Here is a 24,191-nt window from a genome sequence, read left to right as displayed (position 1 = left end):
TGCTTCCAAGTTATGGAAGACAATGTTAAATTTTTGAGGAATTTTTTAATAGAAAATCTTATGAAAATTTTCGAAAACTACTTTATTTCTAAGGTCTTACTACCCAAGACATAATTACGTGTCGAATTTGGTTGCTATAAATGCAAAGAACTGGAGAGTGATTATAATTTCACTGATTGGAATTTTCTACCGTTTCATTAAAATTTTTCATATATCCTTTTTTTAAGGATAGAATATCAGGCTATACACGAATCATGTACAATTATTAGCAAAATTGTATATGAATTTCTTCGCACACCCACAGCTTTCGAAATTATATAACCTGCTGGGACCTGGTGGCAAGGTCTCGGCTTCGGAACTGAAGGAATTCAAGTTCAAGACCCGACTCCGCTTAAGAACTGTCTGTAAGCGGGTCTGGTGCACGCTAAACCGTCCGGGCCATACGTCCTCCCGCTGGTGTGGAGAGGGGGGTGCCAGCTCAAGTGTCGTCCTCGTCATATGACCACGGCTCAAAATTCCGTCCCAAAATAGACCTAATGTTGCTTTAAAGCGGGGAGTTAATATAACTAAACTAAGCTAAAACTTTGACAAAAAAATGATAAAATCAAGCTCCACTGTTCAAAACTTGCGCTACAATGAGATAAGTATACTGTAATTTATTATATCCCTTTATTATTGCATCCCTTCTTCTAGCTATAATTTATGTAATTTTTAAGAAAATAAACACATTTTTTTATGAGATGATAATTATACTGCTCGGAAACATAATTACTTGTGGCATTTTCTTAATACATTGTTCAAAAGCCAACTTATTAAGCTGGTATAGAAGTAAATTGTAACAGAAGATAACATATTATGAATTAAAGAAAACGAAATTCTAATTTACCTTATAAAATATTTCAATGTAATTAACAAATACATATTCATTTAATAATATAAATTCATATACTTTTTTTTTGTATATAATCTAAAAATATCGCTTTTTTATGAAAAGCATTATAAAAAGATAATTATACTGCTCGGAAACTTAATTACTTGTGGCATTTTCTTAATACATTGTTCAAAAGCCAACTTATTAAGTTGGTATAGAAGTAAATAGTAACAGAAGATAACTTATTATGAATTAAAGAAAACGAAATTCTAATTTACCTTATAAAATATTTCAATGTAATTAACAAATACATATTCATTTAATAATATAAATTCATATACTTTTTTTTTGTATATAATCTAAAAATATCGCTTTTTTATGAAAAGCATTATAAAAAGATAATTATACTGCTCGGAAACTTAATTACTTGTGGCATTTTCTTAATACATTGTTCAAAAGCCAACTTATTAAGTTGGTATAGAAGTAAATAGTAACAGAAGATAACTTATTATGAATTAAAGAAAACGAAATTCTAATTTACCTTATAAAATATTTCAATGTAATTAACAAATACATATTCATTTAATAATATAAATTCATATACTTTTTTTTTTGTATATAATCTAAAAATATCGCTTTTTTATGAAAAGCATTATAAAAAGATAATTTTAAATATTCTGCATACGTTGGATAATTTCTGGAAATAACTTATCCAAATTTAACCCTCATGACCCTTATGTCAAGCCGCCAGATTCTGTAGGAAGCGTCGTTTCCGCATTCTTATTTGATAATGCTTATAATAAAAGACGTATAGTTACACAAATTTAGGAAATATTACAAAGAATATATTAATTTTTAGAAATTATAGAAGGCCTATATCTGTATTCTATTTCTGGGCTTCCTAAGCTCTAAAAGGAATCCTTACACTCCCATATGTAAAGTTATGCATCATAATATGCTTCGGAATACAAAGGATTAGCATTGTTAGAATTTTAAAACTTACAGATTTTAAGATCATAAATTAAAATTTACAAAGTACACAAAAATTTACACTTCTTATACACAGAAAAAAAATGAGATCAGCTTGATTATATGTTGTTTAATATGGTCGGACTTTAAATGAAAGAATTGTTTTATCATATGTTTTATTTTTAAAGTAATTTATTAATACATTTCGATTTCTAACTGAAAAGAGTTTATTAAAATTCTATTTATCATCACTTTCCAATTTTCTTCAAACAAATAAGATAAAAAGAGGGTGAGTTGCTCCAAAATTTTATTTCCTTACTGCAATGTTTATTTTTTAAATTACGAATTTAATTGTCTCAGTGGTTTCGCGTTTAGATTTTGAATATAAATTTCTGTTGCAAAACTTTAAATGAGAATCATTTGGAAAAATCCCAAAACTGGTAAATCTCTTTAACTGGTAAATTCATTAAGGTGAGTAATATAACGAATTACAAAGATGTTTCGTTTATGAGCTATTTTAGAGACGAATTACGTTAAGTGAATTTGATCCAATTACAGGAAAAAATAACATGTTGTACATAAATTAATTTATAAAAATAATTTCCGTATGTTTTTTTAAGAATATTTTATCTTCCAGCGTGGGACGCTTTCCTACCTTGATCATGTGCTACGTCATCACCACTACCTCCATGTTTCTGTCTCTTCTGTCCGAATCCTATACCATGTTCATCATCCTGCGGTTTTTCCAGGCTTTTGGCAGGACAGGGATCACCGCTGTTGGATATGTACTTCGTAAGAAGCATATTTCTCTTATGTTCTAAAATAAGAGGGGTAGAGTACAGTTTCTAACGGAGGGAGTAGTCGCCTCGAAATTTACTAATACGTATTCACAAATAAAATCATTATCATTTCTCATCTTAAATAAAAATTGTGGGACGTCAACCCCTTCCGGTAAGATTTAAAAATGAAAAATTTTGCATAAAACAATTTTTATTTAAAAAAAATTGTTTCATTTTATAAATTTTACATATTGTTAATTGAAATTATATTATTACGAAATTTCCAGGGTTCGTTTGGATAGTGGGGGTTATATGGTGTGAAGAACGCTCAATCACCAGGCGGCAGTAGAAAATAAAACAACGACGTTTATTTACACGAAGACACACAGGACAGCACAAAGACGACAACTATATACAGCGCAGAAGACGATTATCTTCAGCCGAGACGTGCAGCAACAACAGCATACATAGCAGCATATAACAAGACTCTACTGCTGACAGTAGCACACAGCTTAGTTCAGCACTAGCTTCCCTCCGTCGTTGCTCCGCTTATCTGTGGAAGGCCAGTTCTTTACCGTCAGTTCCGACTACGATGACCCTGGCAACCGCGGCCGCCTCCTTTTATAGGTCTCAGGGGGCGGGGCTAGAAGCCTCTCAACCGATCAGGAACGTTCGAAGCGTATCTCGGTTCCTACTGGACGGATTGGGAAAATTCTCGATGTTTCGGGTATAATCTATTTTGGCGCCAAAGTCGCCAAATTGGTCGCCAATTCACCAAATGGTCGCCAAGTTTGTCGCCATGCTCTGGAACCTCCGAAGCTACACCGGACTCCGTCCAATACAGATGACTCTAAAACATTCTTTCATATGGTGGAACCAACTATGCTGGGAAGCAGCATTACAGATTCGTAACAATATTATTGATTTGAATATAATTGCAATTCGTAATTTCATATTCAAAAAAATTAATTCATATTTTTCAAGGCCGTCTAAAGACTTCAGATTATACTTAGTTTTTGTAAAATCGGATCTTTTACGGCCAGGCACTTTCATAAATTACTTTATTTCAGGCACATTATCCATTACCTTCCAAATCCATTCTTTTGATGATGCGATTAGGACTCCAGAGCATTCATTAGAATCACTTATTTAGTCATTCTAACACGTTTTTGTCTTTCAGGTTTTATCTCACTATCATTAATTTCATTCTCAGTATCAGGTACATGTGTGCTTATTTTTTCTGGCTCTTTCAGAATCTCTCCAATCACTTTGATCTTTATAATTTGCAGTACTCTTATTCATTATGGTGTTTATTTCTCAACACGCTTTTCCTTTAGTAAAAAGATATATTGATCGCACTGGTGTTAACACTTAATGTTTATAAGAATGAAATCCCGCTGCCTAACAACAATTCGGCTGTGACTTGTACCACGAAATGTTGGCGATAAACAATAAGTGATAGTGATCTATGACATCAAATGTATGTAATAAAAGTGTTGTCGGATTCAGTGCACTGGAAATTTTACTCCAAACTTATTATTACATTCGACAGTAATTTAGTCCTATAAAAAAAGGACACTCAACAACCTTCTGATAACAGCAATTATTTTTCCATAATGGTATCATTCAGCTATGAAATAGAAAATAGTTTGTTCCAAAATGACACACTTAAAAAAAGTAGTTTTATATATTAGAATATGAAAGCATTTATAGAAATATTAACAAAAATTCTGTATGAAAGTGAAAAAAAAATGAAGAGCAAGAAAAATGAAAAATGAAAAATAATCGGTAACCGAAACGAAAGCGAAAACGCAAATTAATTGTGAATATCGATTTACTGTTTCGCGATTTATCGTGAACTGTTATTCATGATCATGATTTCGATATATCGATATTTTTCGAAAATTATCATCGAAAAATCAAGTTTTCAAAAATATCGATTTTTTTCGATAAATCGAAAATCGGCACAGCTCTAGTCACTATATCAAGCAATAATTTAGCATTATTTTCACAAAAAACAAATTATAATTGTTATTGTATAACAACATGAAATATTGTATACAAAGAAATATTTTAAATTTATGCATATATTTAACTAAATCAATTTTATGTATACAATAGAAGACTAAATCTTTTAGGGGGAGGATGAAGTAAGAAAGTTTTGCAACAGATTGTTAGTAATTCATCTTTGACATTTGGATTAGTATAACCGTAATTAGATACAAAATATCCTTAGTCAGATAGACGTAGGAAAAAATGGCATTTAGAGAGTGCGAAGTGTAAAAAGTGGAGCAAACTCTTTCAATACTATTATGTTGTAGTGTTATTTAATTAGAGATTTGCTGTTGCAATTGATTTCCGCAATTACTATCTTCGTATCTGCTTTTGAGATGTTTCATTACTTACGTTTCGTGTTTTCTTGTGTAATAAAATGCCATATTCTATTATCAAGTTTGTTAAATATTTCAACATAGACCTACCAGACGGATTTTTCGTAACAAAATTATATAAACAATAATTTGAAATGCTAGTAAACTCAGCAATTTCATGTACCCTCAAATTTTCTTATAATTCACTATATTAAGAAATTTTTGATTTCCTGAGTAGGAACCTCATCAGGATGTCTCGGCATTCAGTGTCTCACGTGATCATATATGATTATTTTGAAAGTAACCGAATGATTTATAAATTGTTCAAGTAGAAAGATGATAGCTTTGGTTTCCTGGACCAGTTTCTCTCTTAGACACACGAAAGATGAAATTCTTATTGCATTACATTACATTTCTGCATGAAATTCTTATTGCATTACATTACATTTCTGCATGAAATTCTTATTGCATTACATTACATTTCTGCATGAAATTCTTATTGATCTTAGAAGTTATGATACTTAATGGATCTAAATAAGTGACAAATTCAGACTAATAGACATATATGAAGGAAACTTTTAGAGATGTCCGTCAAGTTAGGGATCGACATTAGAAACCAATCTTGATACAATTTAGAATCGTCATCTCATAGACTGTACACAGATTCGTTAAATAACCATTGACTGTTTGTACATTACTGCCCTTGGGGATGCTACCATGTGTTATACAATGAGCAATAATATTTTTACGGCCTAAATATTGTGTTTTCTAATTATTTCGAAAAAAATAATTACTATTTATCAATAAATAATAATAGAAAGATTTTTGACTTTATGTTTTCAAAAAGAAATAACTAATTTTTAATTAACTTTAATTAAAAATAATTTTTTAAATAAATGTTTTCCATTATTATATTTGCATTTCTACCTATCGCTTTTACTCAAATGCAGTATGCAGCAAAATACAATTATAAAGTGTAAAATTACTAAAAATACATATGTAGGGATGTTGATTTTGTATTTATTTAGTAGTGCAATATTTTAAATAAATTTTAATTCTCAACATCCTTTATTTTTTCATCTATACTCAGATTTCTAGCTCTTAAATTTTTTTCCTATTCCCCATCTCTAGAGCTCCTATTATCTCTAGAAGCTCTTCTGCTAGCTCTTTTGAAAATGTAATATCGGACTAAAGCAGCATCGGATTACTAAGAATCAATTCTACATAAATTCTAACTATTCTGTGTCTCAGGAACACATCAATTTCTAAAGATCATGTTTAAAATGTTAAAATAAATCATATATTCATAATATTTTTAATAAATTAATAAATAAAAAATTAAATAAATTTTTAAATAAATCATAATATTTTGAATAAATTTTTATTCTCAATATCCTTTATTATTTCATCTATACTCAGATTTTTAGCTCTTAAATTTTTTTCCTATTATCTCTGGAGCTTCTATTATCTCTAGAAGCTCTTCTACTAGCTTTTTTGAAAATGTAATATCGGACTAAAGAAGCATTTAATTAGTAAAAATCAGTCCTACATTAATTCTAACTACTCTGTATCTCAGGAACAAATCCATTTCAAGAGATCATGTTTAAAATGCTAAAATAAATCATATATTCAACGAAAGATTCATTTGGCTTTTTTTTTCAGTGATGGAGACAGCAGGCCCAAATTACCGTGAAGGAATCGGGATAGCCATTCAGTTGGGGTGGGCTGTCGGTTACGTGTTGTTGCCGGGTGTAGCTTATTTCATTCGTCATTGGTTTTGGTTTCAACTTTTTGTGTCCCTTTGTTTCTTGCCATTCCTTGTATCTTACAAGTAAGTTTCCTATTTATAATTATTCTTCAAACTTTATCAATCTTTTTTTTTTTACATCTTCCTTATAGGTTTCAAAATGAATCATATTTTTTTATATATATAACACTAAGTAATATTTATTTGGATGATGTTCCAACACAACTTAGACATCTTAGACACAACTTAGAAAATACAACTTATTCACAAACTAAAGTATAACTAAAGCCATTACACCATTATTAATCTTAATATTAAGAAATGAGTGAAGGGCAGAGGTTGTTTGGATGGCAGACGCCGTTGTTGTTGTTTCTTTTGGCACTTGCCACGGACAAGCCCGCTGTTACGAAGACAGCGATTTAAGCCGGACGGGGAGCGTCTCTTGTTTTTATAGTAGCGCCAACTAGGGCCAAGAGTACGACTTTTCTACTCACGCATCCCTCATTCGCTTGCACAACCCCTTTTTACTGGAGGGCACATTCACACATCTCACAGATAGAACAACAACCATGCCCAAACCGGGACTCGAACCCGGGACGCCCAGATCACAGGGAAGACTAGCTACCCCTATGCCAGGACGCCGGCGCAGACACCGTTAAAGGCTTGAATTGATTCATGGCGCCATTGTCTTGATTCTGATAGAGGAGTTAGACGACTCGTGATATACATTGTTCATCACGAAATATATTGTGTATTATACAATGTACTTCAAACTTTCTATGTCTATAAATATTTCAATAACTAAGTGAATTTAAGGAAACATTAAACACTTGACTAATTATGAATCCAGTTTTGAATGATCTTTAATTCCTTGGTGCATCACTAACAAGTTGAAGATTATCTTCAAGCAAATATTAATTTGACTTTCTGCTATGTTAAAATTAGGATGCATTTACCAATCAATGTTGAAGAAGTTTTATTATTTTTCATGCAGATGCCTGTCAGTTTCTTTCATGAAAGAAGAATATTTAATGTAATTAAGAATATTTAAAGAAAGAAAAATTTTATATTCAAGTTATGAAGAATTTAACAAAAATGACAATTTCTAGTTCCAAGTTAAGTATTGAAAGCGATTTTTAATGCTTCATGTGATTAAGGACATTATTTTAAGTACTGTGAATGCGCATCTTATTATATGAATTATTTTTTATATCAAAATCGACTATAAGGGGTGTCTTAATTTTTATTTTTCTCGTCTCCTCATTTTATTTAAAAGAGCCCATTTCAATAAAAAATTGGTCACTAATTTTTAAAAATTAATTATTAATTAATGATGAATTTGAGGAATAAAAAATTAAATAGCTAATTCAATAAATAATTATTAAAATTAGAAGTTAAACAAATTATTTAAACTTAATTTTAAGCTTGCAAATATTGAATAGTGGTAAAGAAGAAAGTGACTTGATAGTTTTCGACATTATAAATGTTTTATAAATTTAGAAACTTTGCTATTAAACATTTGTGAAAATGTATTCATGTCGCCTGATTTTGTAAATGATTTTTGTTTTACCGTCTCATAAGCTTCCTATTATTTTAAAGTTATTCACTTCAAATCATCAAATCTACAAAATAATTATTTCATCAATACATCCTTTTTAACGTTCTGAATACTAGCTATTACAACTGACGTTTATTGCTGTCTGTCTGTGCAAAACTTAGTAACCTTCAACTCCAATAAAATCCTAAGTGAAATGGAGCTCCAAATATCAAGATAAAAAATATCCTTTCAAAGTTCTTTTTTATCATTTTTTCCCGTAAACAGAAAAGGGCCTTCCAGAGAAAAAAAAGAGGCCAGGCACAAAATTGTTATGAGATATTTTAATAAAATTATTAGTTATTATAAATGGTTTTGAAAAATTATATTTTATGGAGAAATATATTCCTTTTCCTTTACTTTGTATTAAATACTATGGTGCAACCATATCTTTCAATCCCCATTTAAATTCATTACTCTGAGTCCATAAGTAATAAATAAGCAAAAATGAACGAAAATGTGCAATTTTATTTTTATCGTTTCATCACCAAAATATATGTTTATATTCAACTAAAATAGTGTTATAAAATGTATTGTTCTATAAAATAAAATATAAATAAATTTTTCTCTTAACTCTTCAAAAATAAATATTTGAAGAGTTAAGAGAAAAAAAGTACGTCTTAATGACTTTTCTCAAAATGATATTGTAATTAGATTTAAATATATTTGAAATGTACCAGATGTATTAATTTTTGAAGAAATGAAATGAAATTGATAATAAAGATTTCAGCCAATCATTAAAAGAAAATGGGTTATGCATTTTATGTTTCGAGTTTTTTTAGCTAGTTAAAAGTCAATTTTAGTTCAGGAAAACATAAAATTCCCGTGAAAATTCAGTAAGTGTGCATAAAAGTATTTTTAAAAAAATATCATTTAATTAGAATTACAAAATCTTACGTAGTTTTGTTCCAAATAAATTTACTTTGGATAATAAGAAAAAAATAATAGAAAAAATTAAAAATTAAGTCGCCTGGAATATTTTGAAATTTTCAAAAATTATACATCTTTCATTTTTTTAAAAGATGATATATTTTGTTTTAAAATAATTTTTTAAAGAAATTTGACGTATTTATATTTTAATACATATGGATAAAAAATTTCATAACCCTAATTGAACAATTTCCAAAAATGTTTAATAGAGTCCACTGTTTCCATTAAAGTAATATTTTTAACTATAAACATTAATCTAAGATAAAAAAATCCTTTAATATTCATTCATAAGTAACAAGCATAATTGTTAATATTTAAATAACAAGCATATGTCTATATGCATTTGCATCCTGGAAAAATAAATGAATATCCTTGAAAAATCGTTTTGATAATCAATCTTTAGGTTTTTATCTTTAACATTTATACTATCACTATTTCTGATTGCAACAAGTTAAATAAAAGAAGATATGTGAAATTAGCCTTAGCAAATTCACCCAGTTTGTTTCCTATAAAGAATGAATAACAAAAATATAAAGTGAGAGAAAGAAGGAAAACAGATTTTAGATTTTCAAGCGATGAAAAAAGACAATTTTTATCTAGAATTTCGCTGAAGTTGGGATATGCAGGTTTGTGAATTCTTGTGTATTCAAAAATTTTGACAAAACTCACTCACCGATTGGCTACACAGGTCAAATGATTTAGCGTTCTTATCAAGTGTTGAAATGGATTAGCATCCTGTTTCAAATGCCACATTAAAGCTTTTCAAAGACAAATCAAGTATCCTGTGATAGAAATAAAGGAATGAAACAATTCCATACCAGGGACTTTTCTACTCCGAAATCTTAGAAAAAAATATAGAGCACTTTTAAAGCTTAAGTTTCATTCATTTTCCTAAACAATTAAACTGAAGAACCAAGTAATAAAGAAATTCAAACGAAAAGACACTTCAGAGAAAAGCATTTGGATGTTACTCAAATATAGCATGACTGCTTCTACTAATGGTATAATTCTAACTGTGCTTATGAATCTTAAACCAATGCGAGTATAGAATTCCTATTTAGTTTATATTTCTTCTTTTTGCGCTGTTAAAAAGAGGCCTTAGCATTTGTTGCATCAATGTTATGGCCACTGATTATGGGGTTTTGAATCTGCAAAAAGTCTCTTAACAAGCGAGAATTGAAAGGCGTATTTTAACAAGAAGAAATTCTAAGGAGAAATATGTTTGTTGGGAAAGGTTAGCGATAATATTTGCAGAAAAAAGAGTTTAATTATCATTTTAACGTCCCATTTTAAAGTAACACTAGGGATATTTTAGGACAGACCTCGTAATTTTGAACTACGGTCAGATGATGAGGATAATACCCGAGCTGGCACCCTCTCTCCAAATTTCCACACCACACTAGTAGGAGGACGTTTGGCCTCGACGGACTTAACGAGCACCAGACCCGTTTACACGACGGTTCTTCGGTGGAATCGGGTCTCAAACTTGAAACCCTAGATTCCTGTAGACAAGACCTTACCACCAGGCCACCGCGGCACTATTTGCATAAAAATAAAGGGAGGGGCATATGAAAAAAAAATGGACTGAGCAGTGCCAGGAAATCGGCTTCTTCAACGCATTATCTTCTGTAATAACATTTTCTTTTGTAAATTACATAAAAGTATTTTACAGATAAACAGAAATGAGTTAATTTTTTTTGTTGTTCTCAGATTGTGTATCACATTAACTCTTCAAATCACGATGGTTTACTTTCTGAATCAAGTATTTAATGCATAAGATTTAGTTTTTAAGTCACTAAATGAAGAAAAATATTTTTTTAGGTGTCAGCACATTTTTAATACGATTTCATCATTAAGTGGTTGAAAAATGACCACCATGCACTAAATACTTTGATATAAATAGTTCAGGAAATAAGCTATCATATTTGAAACAGTTAAAACAATTATATTTGGCCCTTTCAAATATTTTAGACATCATAATGCAACGATAATGTAAAAGACTAACAGGTTAATATAGCAGATATCCTTTGTAAATCATCTATCTTTACCCTCTCATGAGTGCTATGATGCAAATTTCCCTCATTGTACTGATATAATTTTTAAAGCACTAATTAGTTTTTAGCTAATTATAATAAATAGTAGTGACAAGGAAGGGGGTTGCTTTGATACATGGAAAAGGTATGTTGTTGCCTCTTTGCTCAAAGCAGCTCATATTTTTAAACTACGTTCAAATGATGAGGTCTCGCATCAGTCGGCAACTTTCTCTCGAAACTTTCGCTTTGTATGATTTGGTAAACGCCAGGCTTCTATTTATCTTTACCTTCTTCCTCCCCCTGGGGAGACACTTCGAAATGAGGATGAGGTGCTTCCAGTATGGTGTTTCAATTTCGCCACCCTGTAGGATACATGAAAAGGTAGGGGTCTGGCTCCGCTCATAGATGACGGGGCGTACTTCCTTAGGGAATGGTTGTACCGCGGCCGGAGATGGACTTTAGGAAACAACCACAGTTCCCGCCAGTGTTGCTGTTGCGGTGATCCGATCATTCAGTATTTATTATCCGTGTGCCTTCGGGCGGGTCGGAGAGTCAGTGATATGATTTATCTTTTCCTTCGTAACCTAGAAATTTAACTACCAGAAATGAAGTGCTACAATAAATTAACCCTTCTAGCGCGGATATATATTTTTCTGCTAATCAAATGCACTTCAAAATCTGCATAGGCACTTTATTTCAGCCAGTTCTATCGTTCGATTTTAATCGGTCTGGAATCATTTTTTTTTATCCTACTTTAAATTTAGCCACAGAAAACAGTTAAGCCCTTTTTTATTTCTTCCGTTCCCCTTCGTTAATGACTGAGTAATTAATTATTTTTATGCAGAAAATCAATGTTAATGACTTTCTACTGCAGTGACGTCTGTTCCAGATCGTTTGCAAAGAAGAAATTTTACTGATATTGGATATACAATAGTTATTAGGTAAATTGTAGATCCCTCAGCAATAGTAATCCGAGGAGAGAGATTATTTCTGTTTTGAAAATCAAATATTAACGATTTAATGGTACATTTATAATGGTAGTTTAATGGTGCAGCATATGGTACAGATCGTTTACAGATAGGTTCTACCAAATTCATTAGAAAAAAGTCCAGATTTTCCTTTTCTGACGTTTCAAGAATTGATTTATTTCTTGACCATATTTCTTTCAGATTTATTCCAGAATCTCCCCGATGGCTAGCCAGCCGCGGGCGGACGAAAAAATTAGAAAAAGTATTGATCAACGCTGCCGCCGTGAATGGAAAAGAATTTAAAGGCGATATCAGGGATCTGGATATATTCGAAAATAACAAAGAGGTAAAGTTCTAATTTATGCTATAACAAAGAAGTTGAATGAAACAAAAATATCTTTTGTTACGCCAATATGCCTTATAAGAAAGCCTTATAAGATGCCTTATAATAAGTCTTATAATAATGCCTTATAAGAAAGGTTATTTATGCGAAACGTTTCGGTAATTTGAGATAATCATAAACCACCTACCTATTCGTTGAAAATATATAAAATAGAAAAAACAACTTTCAACTTTTAAGGAGTTGAGTTGATTCAACCCAAAAATCAATATAGGGGTCATTTTTATATGAACCATTTAAGCTGTTTTTATATTACATTTCTTAAAATAATAAATATATCTGCTATATTTTGATGCCATCTTGGCTTACTTGCTATTTATACATGGAAAGATCAAAACTGACCACAATCGAAGCATCAAATTGTCCATCCTTTTGTCCAAAAGTTAATTCTTAGCACTTCAACCGGTCCGCTACAGGAGCATTAGGTTGCATGCATACGTCAGGTTTAAAACATGTGTAAACATATTTTATTCAAACATATAGACAGACCTTTACTCAGATGGCAATCAATAATTTTGGTTGCTAAAGAAATCGCATCGTGTTTTAAAGAACTTGACCAGCGAATGCGACCAAATAAAAAAACTATCCAAAATCTTATAAGGGAAATGTAAGTCTCTAATTTGGATAGCAAAAGAATACTAAAGATTATTACCAGAAGAGTGATTACATTTTCAAGGCAACAACGCTTCTTTTAATACTTCTAGGTGTATTCAAGTGAAGTTTGAAGAATATTCCAAGGCAATAGAATATCTCGTCTGGCCCTCTCAATAACCGCACGTGAAAATTATTTGTAGGAACTTTTTAATTCCACATTAAAATCTCGCTTCCTGTCACATTTTCAAAATCGACGATTGTTCTGCTGGAGAAATGACATGATATTTATTTAAATGCTGTTTTTCTCCCTATATATGCATCATATGTTACATGCAAGAAATATTTTGATCTAATGGTAATCCAATATCTTCCATCAAATATTTATTTCACAATTGTTTGCCTTATTTTGCACTTTGGTAATGCATAATTATGAGATATTTAGATCTAAGGGTAATCCAATATCTTCCGTTATCAAATATTTATTTCACAATTGTTTGCATTATTTTGCACTTTGGTAATGCATAATTATGAGATATTTAGATCTAAGGGTAATCCAATATCTTCCGTTATCAAATATATATTTCACAATTGTTTGCATTATTTTGCACTTTGGTAATGCATAATTATGAGATATTTAGATCTAATGGTAATGCAATATCTTCCGTTATCAAATATTTATTTCACAATTGTTCGCATTATTTTACACTTTATTAATGCATAATTATAAGGTAGTAATGCTTTATTTAAAAAAAATTCAATTGTACTATTAAAAGTACAACATTATGTATTTGAAATTTATTTCGATTTAATACTTCATTGTCTTAATTTGAAACAACAACAACATATAATAGGTTTTAAAATAGTGGTTTGATAGGTTAAATCATAGAATAGAAGCAGAAATTTTAATTTTTATTACCATTTTATGATAGCATTTATACATTCAATGAACAAGAAAAAAACGGCGTTGAGAGTTCTTTAAAATCGAATTCTACAGTAAAATATATTAAAATCCATTGATGTGGAAAGCCTTAAATCTAAGTTTACAATATCGATAAGCTTGATGCATTAATTTACTCTACTTTTTTTCTGTTAAGCATTAATTCAATGATTTCATTCGCTTTATGCTTCAACTGATAGGTTGTACGATGTATTTGTAAAAGGCGGCGCAAAACCTCATATCAAAGAAAATATGAAAGAAATTGTTGAAACATACTATATTTTTCTTTGAGTAGAAATATGTAATAACATACATATCTTTTTTTAAAAATCCTGTAGTTTGTGATTTAATTTATCTTGATCGCCTACATTTAATTCTTCTTTAATCCTTTCCGCATTCCATTACAGCACTATTAAATAAAAATAGGATGTTTGATATGTTTAAAATAATATTCAGAAACTTTCACATGTTTTCTGATGTACGTTAAGATTTTTAACTCATTTTATGTAAAATTGTATGGCCAAAATATTGCATTGGACGTAGTTCTAACAATTTTCACTCTGTATTATTTAAGTGTGACGTTGTTAGATAATTGTCTTCGTTTCTACCTTTACTGAACAAGACTGAATTAGTCTCGTTACATTGCATAAGGTGTAATTCTTTCAGTTTTATAGCGTGCTATCAAAATATTATGTTCTAAGAGAGATGTCAGCTTATTTAGCGCTAACAGAACATATAATCTGTTTAAATTTAGTTGAATTTTAAACATTATTAATAATTTTTTTAGATGAAAGAAAAGAAAGCGGAGACTATTTTCGAAGTTTTGAAGAGGCCGAACATGAGAAGCAGAATTTTCAAGATGATATATTTATGGTATGTTAAAAAGAAGAAAAATTGTATTTTATATTATAGTGTTTATTTTTTGAATAGTTGCTTAATTTCTTTCCTATAATCAATTAATATAACTAGTATTTTAGGAAAATCAATAACTAGTATTAGTCTACTTAAAATTTATTTTTCCTTAAGCTCCTTAATGCTTAGAGAACAAATAAAAGATAATTTTGTTCCGAGGTCGTCCTAAATAACTGACAATTTTTTTCTTTTAAATATAATTATTATTATTTGGTATTCTTATCATTAAAGTGAAAAATTTCCGATAATTTAATCCTTTAAAGGGCCATTTTTTTCTAGTCATATTATGTTAAAATATTTTTAGGCTTGAAATTAGAATAAGAAAAGGGATTCATTTAGCTTATTAGATAAATTTAATTTGATTAATTAATTAATTTGGTTAATTAATAATTAAGTAACAAATCAAGACACATCATTTTGTCTGAGATAAAGAACTGAGGCATCTAAGTTTCTGACTTACTATAAAAATGTGTGAGAACTTATGCCAACCTACATAATTTCATACAAAGATTGATAAATTTGGTGGGAAGCATACTTACCACAGCCCTAGAAAAGGTTAAATTATTCTATTACAATTTTTTTTGTACAATTTTCATTGGCCTATTAATTGTCAAACCCGCGTATCATATGAACACAGAATTATCGCTTCTCACATTATATTAGCTGAAATTAAATCATTTAAATACATAATTCTGTTACAAAATTTATATATAATTCGCCACTATGAAAGATCTTCATAACAATCGGAAACTTTATCGACATGCAAATCCCCTCGAAATGTTTGGTTATATATTTAAAAACCTCAGATTAATTCTAGAAACAACTTTCAGCACAGAATTGAAAGTGAATCGGCTGTGATTTGCAATTCTTGTTAATGCTAAATACCAAGTGATATCGGATATTGTTATATCTTCGGATTATTCCCGTTCATTAGCTTCTTTATACGAGCATTCTTAGTGAGTGTGACCAGTCAAGCAACTCCCGATTTTAATTCTGTGTGCCTTTTCATAAATTAAAGGTTCATGACATTACAAGCAATCTATTGGCTTTAGCAAAGCTAAGTCACTTATCAATATGATATTGATTAATCTGATCCTTATTGATTGCAGCCATAGAGAATGCATAGTAAGTTCAGATTAACGATTTTTTTTTCTTTCTTTCAATTCTTACTTTTAGTTCACATTCTCCCTATATATATATATATATATATATATCTTGTTCAAATTTTCAATCGTTAATAAAATACTTTTTATTCATCCACTCAAGTTCAAATACATTTTTTTAACATGTAGTGGATGATACTTGATGTTAATACAGTTTTCAAATATTAATTCATTAATTAAATTAAATTAATTAATTTTTGTTTTATATGGGAAAAAATAGACCAATAGATGGCAGCACAATAGTATCATATTGACTAATAAATCATTTTTGTTGTTAACATTATTTTAAAACTGATAATAATAATAAAACGTGCATCAATGAAGGACATATCAGTGGATATGATCTTTTTATAGACTTCTGATATAGCTTATTCAGTTCAAAAAATGTCTCTTATATAAGATGTGTAGCAGGATATAAATATAGGAGTAAATACCGTCAGTGGCGAAGCGTGTAGTTTCGCAGGAAAAAAATTATATAAAATGTTAAAGGGTAATAATTTAATAAAAAGTAACTAAAATAAAATTTTTCTTTGTTGACCTAAGTAGGAATTGACTTAAAATTATTTTTTATATTACTTGTTTTTGCATAAGCTTATTTATTTGAGTTCAACTAACCTCTTCATTTGTTCGTAGAGAATACAAAAGGTATTAAGGCTTCGAAACTGTACCCTATCATTGGACTTTTGAAGGTAGCTTATATTACAAGATCTTCAAGAACTATTAAAACAATTAAAAAAGGGTGATTGTACACAGCAAAACTATAATATTTGACTTAAAGCTTGAGAAATTCCGTTATTTTACTACGCAAAGAAAAAACAATTGCTGAATTTATCTGGAACGATTGACGAACGCGACGAAAATATTCGGTACATAACAATCGGTATAATTCTTATTAAGATATTTAAACCATTTCAGTTTTAAGCATTGATAATTAATGGATCACAGTCTGTTGCAGGGTCTTTTATACATTAAACAACGTAACATATGCCCTATGCTTATGACATTAGCTTATGACTATGTCTGCTTTTTCCATTTTGTTAGGCTCTATTGAAACACTACTTAATCCTAGTGAAAAAAATGGAAAGACTAAATTCTACTCTGACTCCAATCTTCCCCGATTTAAACTTAATCCCTTGAAAAGGCTTAGTTCATTGTAAGCGCAGCAAGGTAGCACCATAGGAAATCCGCAACATAAGAAGCATAGAATTTCACAACCAAAGATATAACATATGACTAAAACCTATGTCTGTTTTTTTTTTACCCTGTTAACTGCCTTTGATGTGTATACATGCGAATTCAAATCTTGGTCTGTTTCGGTCGACATGGGAGGGTTACGATGTGTACACAAGTCCTGCAGATTGCCTCATCGTGGCGGGAGGGTGTCCCTGGGCGGAATGGGTGAAGTACGTCGGGAGCTTGCTCCTGGTAGGGTCACCCAAGGCGTGAAGGCCATTCCACTATGCCCAGCTAAAATCTGCAGGCGAAGGAGTTAAGACAGTCTTCTACATCCTGGTGCTCCAGTCTTTTGACTCACAGAAGCTGCACTTCCCTCTCCATGAATCGGTTGACAAATGATCTCAATCCTGCATCGTCCGTCGCGCAGTCAAATCAGGGACGCGTTCGAGGTTTAGGCAGAGGGCCTCGTCCGATAAGCAAGCCACAGTCTCTCTTTTCTCTGAAGTCATTGAGAATTTTGCAATGTAACATCAACGGCCTAACTACTTTAGCAACTAGGGCCAAATTAGATCAACTTTTAAAATTTGCTGAGCTTAATAATGTTCAAGTTATTGCTTTGCAAGAAACCAAATTGAAGGTTACTTCAAGTTTAAAGTATAGAGGTTATAACATCTTTAGAAAAGACAGAACTACAAAGAGTGGTGGTGGACTTTTTTTTTAGAGATAGAAAAACCAACACTTGCCTGTCGTGCCTTGCCAGTGGCCACCTTAAATGTCTTTTCTTTTCTCAGGGTGAAAAGTTTTACCCTCTTTGCCCGAAATGCTGCCAGCATCAGGCCTCTGCTGAACATATTCTGGACTGTCTAGGATTTCATTGGGGAGAAATTTATTCTTCTCCCTTCCTCGTTTTTGACTTTCTTCTTGTCAACGGATTTTTGGATTTGGTCTGACTACGTCAGACCATGGAGATTAGCAATAACAACAACAACAACACATCGTAAAATAAAAAAAAGATTGCTATTCGGTATGAAAATTCAAAATTTTAGTAAGATATAATACAAATGTCATTTAGTAGTATCTTTTCTTTATAATACCAGTAATCTTGTTATAAATTAAAGAAAAAAAATTTAATTCTTTAGTGTAGAGTATAGTAACCGTATGACATAGCACTTTTTATGAAAAGAGTTAATTTTTTTTTCTATTATTTGCATATCGTTATTTTCTTGCATTTTATTTGTATATCGGTTATTTCCTGGATAAGGAATGCAACAAGACAAAAAAAAATTCGCGAGCTATCAATGCCGTAAGCTGTTTCTGGTTCTTGGGATCAACGTAATATAAATTTATAATTCTTGGATTTTCTGAACTATTGTCGACGTTAACGTTGGTCGACCAAGTGTAGTTGCAAAAACCTACACATATCTTCGAAAAACATCTCCCCGACTTATACCCGCAACATTATTTACCAATATTTACATTTGCTTATTTAGCAATTTTGTTTTTAATTTTTAGTAAAAATACTTTTACCAACAATGAATTGTTAATTTATTATCTAAAAAAAATCTTATTCATGTTTACTATAATATTTTACAAAACTTTTAATACAACAATCTGCATTACATTCGACGTATATATACGTCATCGCTTGATTTGATTAAGTAATGGGTGAAGGACATTTAATAACCAGTTCTTCAGTTAAATGGTTAATGTCTACAAGATCGAGCTGTTACAGCAATAAATTCAACAACTAGTGACTTCACGTCTGATAAGAAACGGACTTCCAATTCGATGTTTGTCGCTTAACAAACGGAATCCATGTTGCGTTGAAGAAAGGTTTCATTTTTCTTCTATCCAATGATATACCATATGTGTCTCTATTTGTAATTATTCATTAGAAATTAATATCTTAAATCTGTTTTTTTTTTTCATAAACCTGTATATACACCCGTCTTTTGAAATATTCTCTTTTGCTCTTATTGCCACTATATATGTAAATGGGGACCAAGAAACACGAGAGCGTGATAAGTTTTGTTCGTTTGACATTTCTTTCTGGAAATTAAAATAATTCTCTATATACGACTTTTGAAATGGGTATTAAATCACCTGATTAATGGAAAAACATTGCTTAAATGGGAAACAAAACAAGATCTGCAATTAAAATCAAATAAGTAAATTTTACTCTTTTACATTTATATATTTCTTTTACTGAATATCATCCGATAATGAAGATGGATTTCTTATTCTAGGATGGTACATACCTTCTTGTACTATGGTGTATCTTACAATACCAATGATTTGGCAGGGAATCCCTACTTTAATTTTTTTATTGCGGGGGCCATGGAATTCCCCTGCCGTGGCATCGTGTTTTTCATTCTCAAGAAACTGGGACGCAAGCCCATCATCGTATTATTCATGACAGTGTGTGGACTCGCCTTCGGTGCCATGATATTCATTCCAACAGGTAGGTTCATTACAGAAATATAAAGGTTCTAGAGATATCTGTATGTTGTAGCAGATGTAATTAAGATAATGACATAGAAAAAAAATTATTGTTGTTGTTTCTACTGGCATTTGTCATAGACAAGCGATTTTAGCTGAGAGAGCGTCTCTTGTTTTTCTGTAGCGCCATATAGGAACAAGAGTACGTCTTAGCTACTCACGCGTCACAACCCTTTTTACGGGGCGGACTTCATTCGTGTTTTTCATTCACTCATCCATAGATCGTAATTTAGACATGGACCAGAGAACGATCACCTCTGAACTAGTACACCCAGTGGTATTACTCTCGAAATGGAGAACTTTGTGACCACGACAGATTTACGCGTGCGCCAGCCACCACACACACGAAGAGTCTTCGGCTGGCGGGGTTTGAACTCACAACCCAAGGGATGCGAATCCAACGCCCTACCAACTAGACTATCCCGGCCTGAAAAAAATTTAAACACTATATTGCCCAAGATTATAGAGAATATCTATTCTAATCGTAACACAATAGCCAGTTCTTAAATCATTGAAAATGGGTATATATTATCACTTGAAAAATTGATTTAAATGAAGTAAAGAATTATTTTTTTATATTGTTTGAATCTAATAATTCAGAACGAATAAAATATTTTTCTAAAGAAATGACTTATTCTAAATTTTATAACTAAGTTAAATTTTCTATTTCTAATGAAATAATATTTGTGCTCTGAAATTTTAAACAAAAACGCTCCCCTCTTCAACGATTAAAACTGCCCGAGTTATAAATCTTTAAATTTCATCATTTTAGGCCATTTTCCGATCATTTCTATGCAGTCCTTAAGAAAGATACAACAAACGGACGCAATGCAAAATAATAAATTCATGTAATCGAATATATGAAAAAAATTTCACATTAAGAACCAATGCATTTTAGTAAAATCAGTTTAAATTACTTGTGGTGTTAAATTGAAATTATATGCTATTTAAATATGTTTTATTAATAGTGTATCTTGCCACGAATTGCATTTTTGAATAATAATTGCATTATTGCTTATAGGCATGCCATTTATTACGCGCACATTTTAGATTACAATTAATTCGAAAAATGGTATATCTGTTATTATCTTCTCGTGTGTCCGAGGGTTTACATATTACATAAGGAGAAATTTGACAAATTGTTAAAATAGTTTCGTAAAACACCTATTAAGATATTAATTTCTTGGTGGCATGTATGACCGTTATACCATGCTCGTATCAAGCGCTTTTAACTATAATATGATCTGTGATCGGCTTCTTGCTTTTTCGAGTGATTTGAGGTTTTCTACTCGAAATTTGCTTCATAGCATCCATTTATTAGAAGATCAGCATGAAATGTTTATGGCTCGATTACACTTTGTAATGTGTTATTTGGAATTTTTTAAATCGTGATTGAATAATTAAAAATCTTAACTGCTTAGCACCGAAGCACCTACTAATTACCTTGCTTCAAAATCAATTGTGATAAATTTTCTAAAGAATTTATAGTAATTGAAAGAAAAAAATGCACAAAAAGGAAATTGGAAATTAAGAAAGCAAAAGTTTTAAATTTATGATGACTTAATTTTTTTTTTGAAATAATTTCCACCAAAATGTTTGCTGAAAGAGGGCGAAATATCGGTTAATTTCTCTCACGCTAAGGCAGTAGTTTTCGCCATACATCTATTCCATTTGTTTACAAGAATTTTATTTCTTCTTGCCTCCCCTTGAGCGATCGACTTACACTTGCTTTTAGGTATCGCTAAATCACTACTTTGAAGCAAACGAGAATCTGGCAGAAAGATAGGTATTAAAATAAAACAGAAATTTAAAAAAAATGTTCTTACAATAATTTAATCTAATATAAATTTTAATGCTCTTAATATTTTTAAAAAATAAACAACAACTAAAAGAAAAATTGTGAAAAAATATAATTAATATAACAGAAATGAAAAAAATTTGAATTTTAAGAAGGTATGAAAATATTTCTTATAAGATAAGAAAGATTTCGAAGTTGCTGTATTCCACCGACGCAATTCGGTAACTCTAATTAACTGAATGTCTAATTAATTTTAGCACTTGGAAAAGTTGGCAATATTCCTTTTCTTTTCATAAAGTTATGTGTGCAATGCTTGGTTGAAATGGACCCAATCGCTTATGAGAAGCTCTAAAAAACGCTTACAAATATTCATACACATATAGCCATTATGACATTATTAAGATATTATTAGGATTGCCACAAGTGGAAAACACTAATACGAGACATTTAAGTGCTAAATAATAAAATGTGAAAAAAGTGGATAGGTAAATGGTGCTTGTAGCTAATCCAATAAAAAAAGGTTAACCCTTTCAAACTGACTTAAGCATGATTAAAATTTTAAATCCCTTGTAAAAATGGTTCCTTTTACAATAACCTTGAAAAAGAAGAATTTCTTTACCAAATAGGGAATGAAGTCGTTGAATCAAGTTCGGGAAGTATATTTCAATTAATACTGAAAGGGTTAAGCAATCTAATAAAACGAATAAAGAAAAACTTGGAAAGACAGTTCTTTTTAGTTCCCTAATATTTTAAAGATGTTTTTATTTTCTTAATTATATAATTTTTTCCTTTTGCATAGTTTTAAAATTAAGTGCAAGTCATTTTAATATTATCATGAAAAATCGGAATTACTTTAGTTGTCTCCACTGATAACCACCTGCTATTTCGTTTTTTCTGACCGTTGAAATGATAAAATAAATATTCTCTTCACATTTATATTTTGGACTGGCATGGCAAGTAATTGTGAGCCTAAAGCCGTATGAAACATGGTTTTTATATCTGCAAAAAACTTCGGCCATGTGTCTTCCACACTCAATTTCACAATTTCTTTGCAAGTCTGATTGACATTATTTTTCTCTTACAGACTGGTTGAATAGAATATTAGTTGTAAGCACGCAATAGTACTTCTACTCTATGGTATCCAGATTAAAAATCAATCAGATCAATCAGTATTCAGATTAAAAATAGGACAGATAGTCCTATACTATATAGACAAGACTGAAGAGGAACGCGGTAACACTTCCATACGTACGAGACGTTTGGCATTCCGGTATATTATGTATATACATTGTATACAAATTATGCGCTTTATTTCAAATTATTTTGAAAAGTCTTATGACACTTTGTACATGAGAAGTCTTGCTTCCGGTTTTAAAATTTGCTGCTATAACTGTTCAAAATATTACTCATATCTTTTCAAAGAAACTCACTCAATTCTAACTATAATCCTTTTATCTTTTATACTCTTATGTAATGCAGATTTACCGTGGCTCAGTACAACTTTTGCTATGGTGGGCAAATTCTGCGTGACCGCTTCTTTTGCTCTGCTGTACCTTTACACCACAGAAATGTTCCCAACAGGAGTGCGAAACGTTAGCTTCGGAACCTGTTCCATGTGTGCACGCATAGGCTCCATCCTAGCGCCTTTCGTACGCGAGCTTGTAAGTAAGTTTACTTTTACAATAAAAGTTCTGTTCAAGCAAACAGAACAGCAAATAAAAAATGACTTATTTATGTAAATGAATTAAAGAAATATACTAATTCTTTATTTATTACAGGATGAAGGATATTCAAAATGTAGAATTCTAAGAAATGGCACGCATAAATATTTTTTTGTGCGTGAAGATAAAAGAAAATAAATAATTTATGCATTTAAAGTTCTAAAGAATATGAGTGATAATCCCTCATAATACATAAAATAGAAGGTATCTGGTATAGGCCAAAAATCTGTATAGGATCTGCATTGAAGATGTGCTCAGGAAACTGAGTAATATAAACATCATTTTAAATTATATTCATTGAGCAATTCTTCAAAGTACTATAGGATAATAAAAATTATCAAACTTAGGCGATAAACGTTTTAAAAAATAAACAATCCAGGCTTTTTCCCCAGCAAAAATCAAAAAATGATTAACAAATACTTTTCATAGAGAGTTTTTATAACTACGCATATGATGATAATGCAATTTAATGTATCAGAAATCTACCAACTAACTTCACAAATATTTTTTCAATACTTGCAAAAGAATGCAAGAGAAAAAAAAAGGGGGGACAAGAGATTATTTCCCTATGCTAGCTTATTCATATATTTCTTTTGATTAATGGGAAATATTTTCCTTTAAATGGAAATCTAATAATCCCTTTAAAGATTTTTCCAAATTCAAAATATTTAAGGAACCCTCATTTATGAATTTAGACATTTTGTGACCCTAGATGGGGTCATTATCTATAT

General features: G+C 30.7%; 1 protein-coding gene across 1 annotated transcript in view; it reads left to right on the top strand.

Moving 5' to 3' along the window:
- The window catches only part of LOC129981387 (organic cation transporter protein-like), a 55,123-nt gene that overhangs the window by 22,658 nt on the left and 8,274 nt on the right, over positions 1-24,191 (top strand). The window contains exons 4-9 of the mRNA XM_056092218.1: positions 2,478-2,632; positions 6,651-6,819; positions 12,462-12,606; positions 14,979-15,064; positions 19,689-19,903; positions 23,219-23,400. Coding sequence (XP_055948193.1) covers positions 2,478-2,632; positions 6,651-6,819; positions 12,462-12,606; positions 14,979-15,064; positions 19,689-19,903; positions 23,219-23,400 — 952 coding nt within the window. The remainder of the gene's footprint in view (positions 1-2,477; positions 2,633-6,650; positions 6,820-12,461; positions 12,607-14,978; positions 15,065-19,688; positions 19,904-23,218; positions 23,401-24,191) is intronic.

This window comes from Argiope bruennichi, chromosome 8 (assembly GCF_947563725.1).
Source record: "Argiope bruennichi chromosome 8, qqArgBrue1.1, whole genome shotgun sequence".
Taxonomy (NCBI): domain Eukaryota; kingdom Metazoa; phylum Arthropoda; class Arachnida; order Araneae; family Araneidae; genus Argiope; species Argiope bruennichi.
This window is presented reverse-complemented; position numbering and strand designations above follow the sequence as displayed.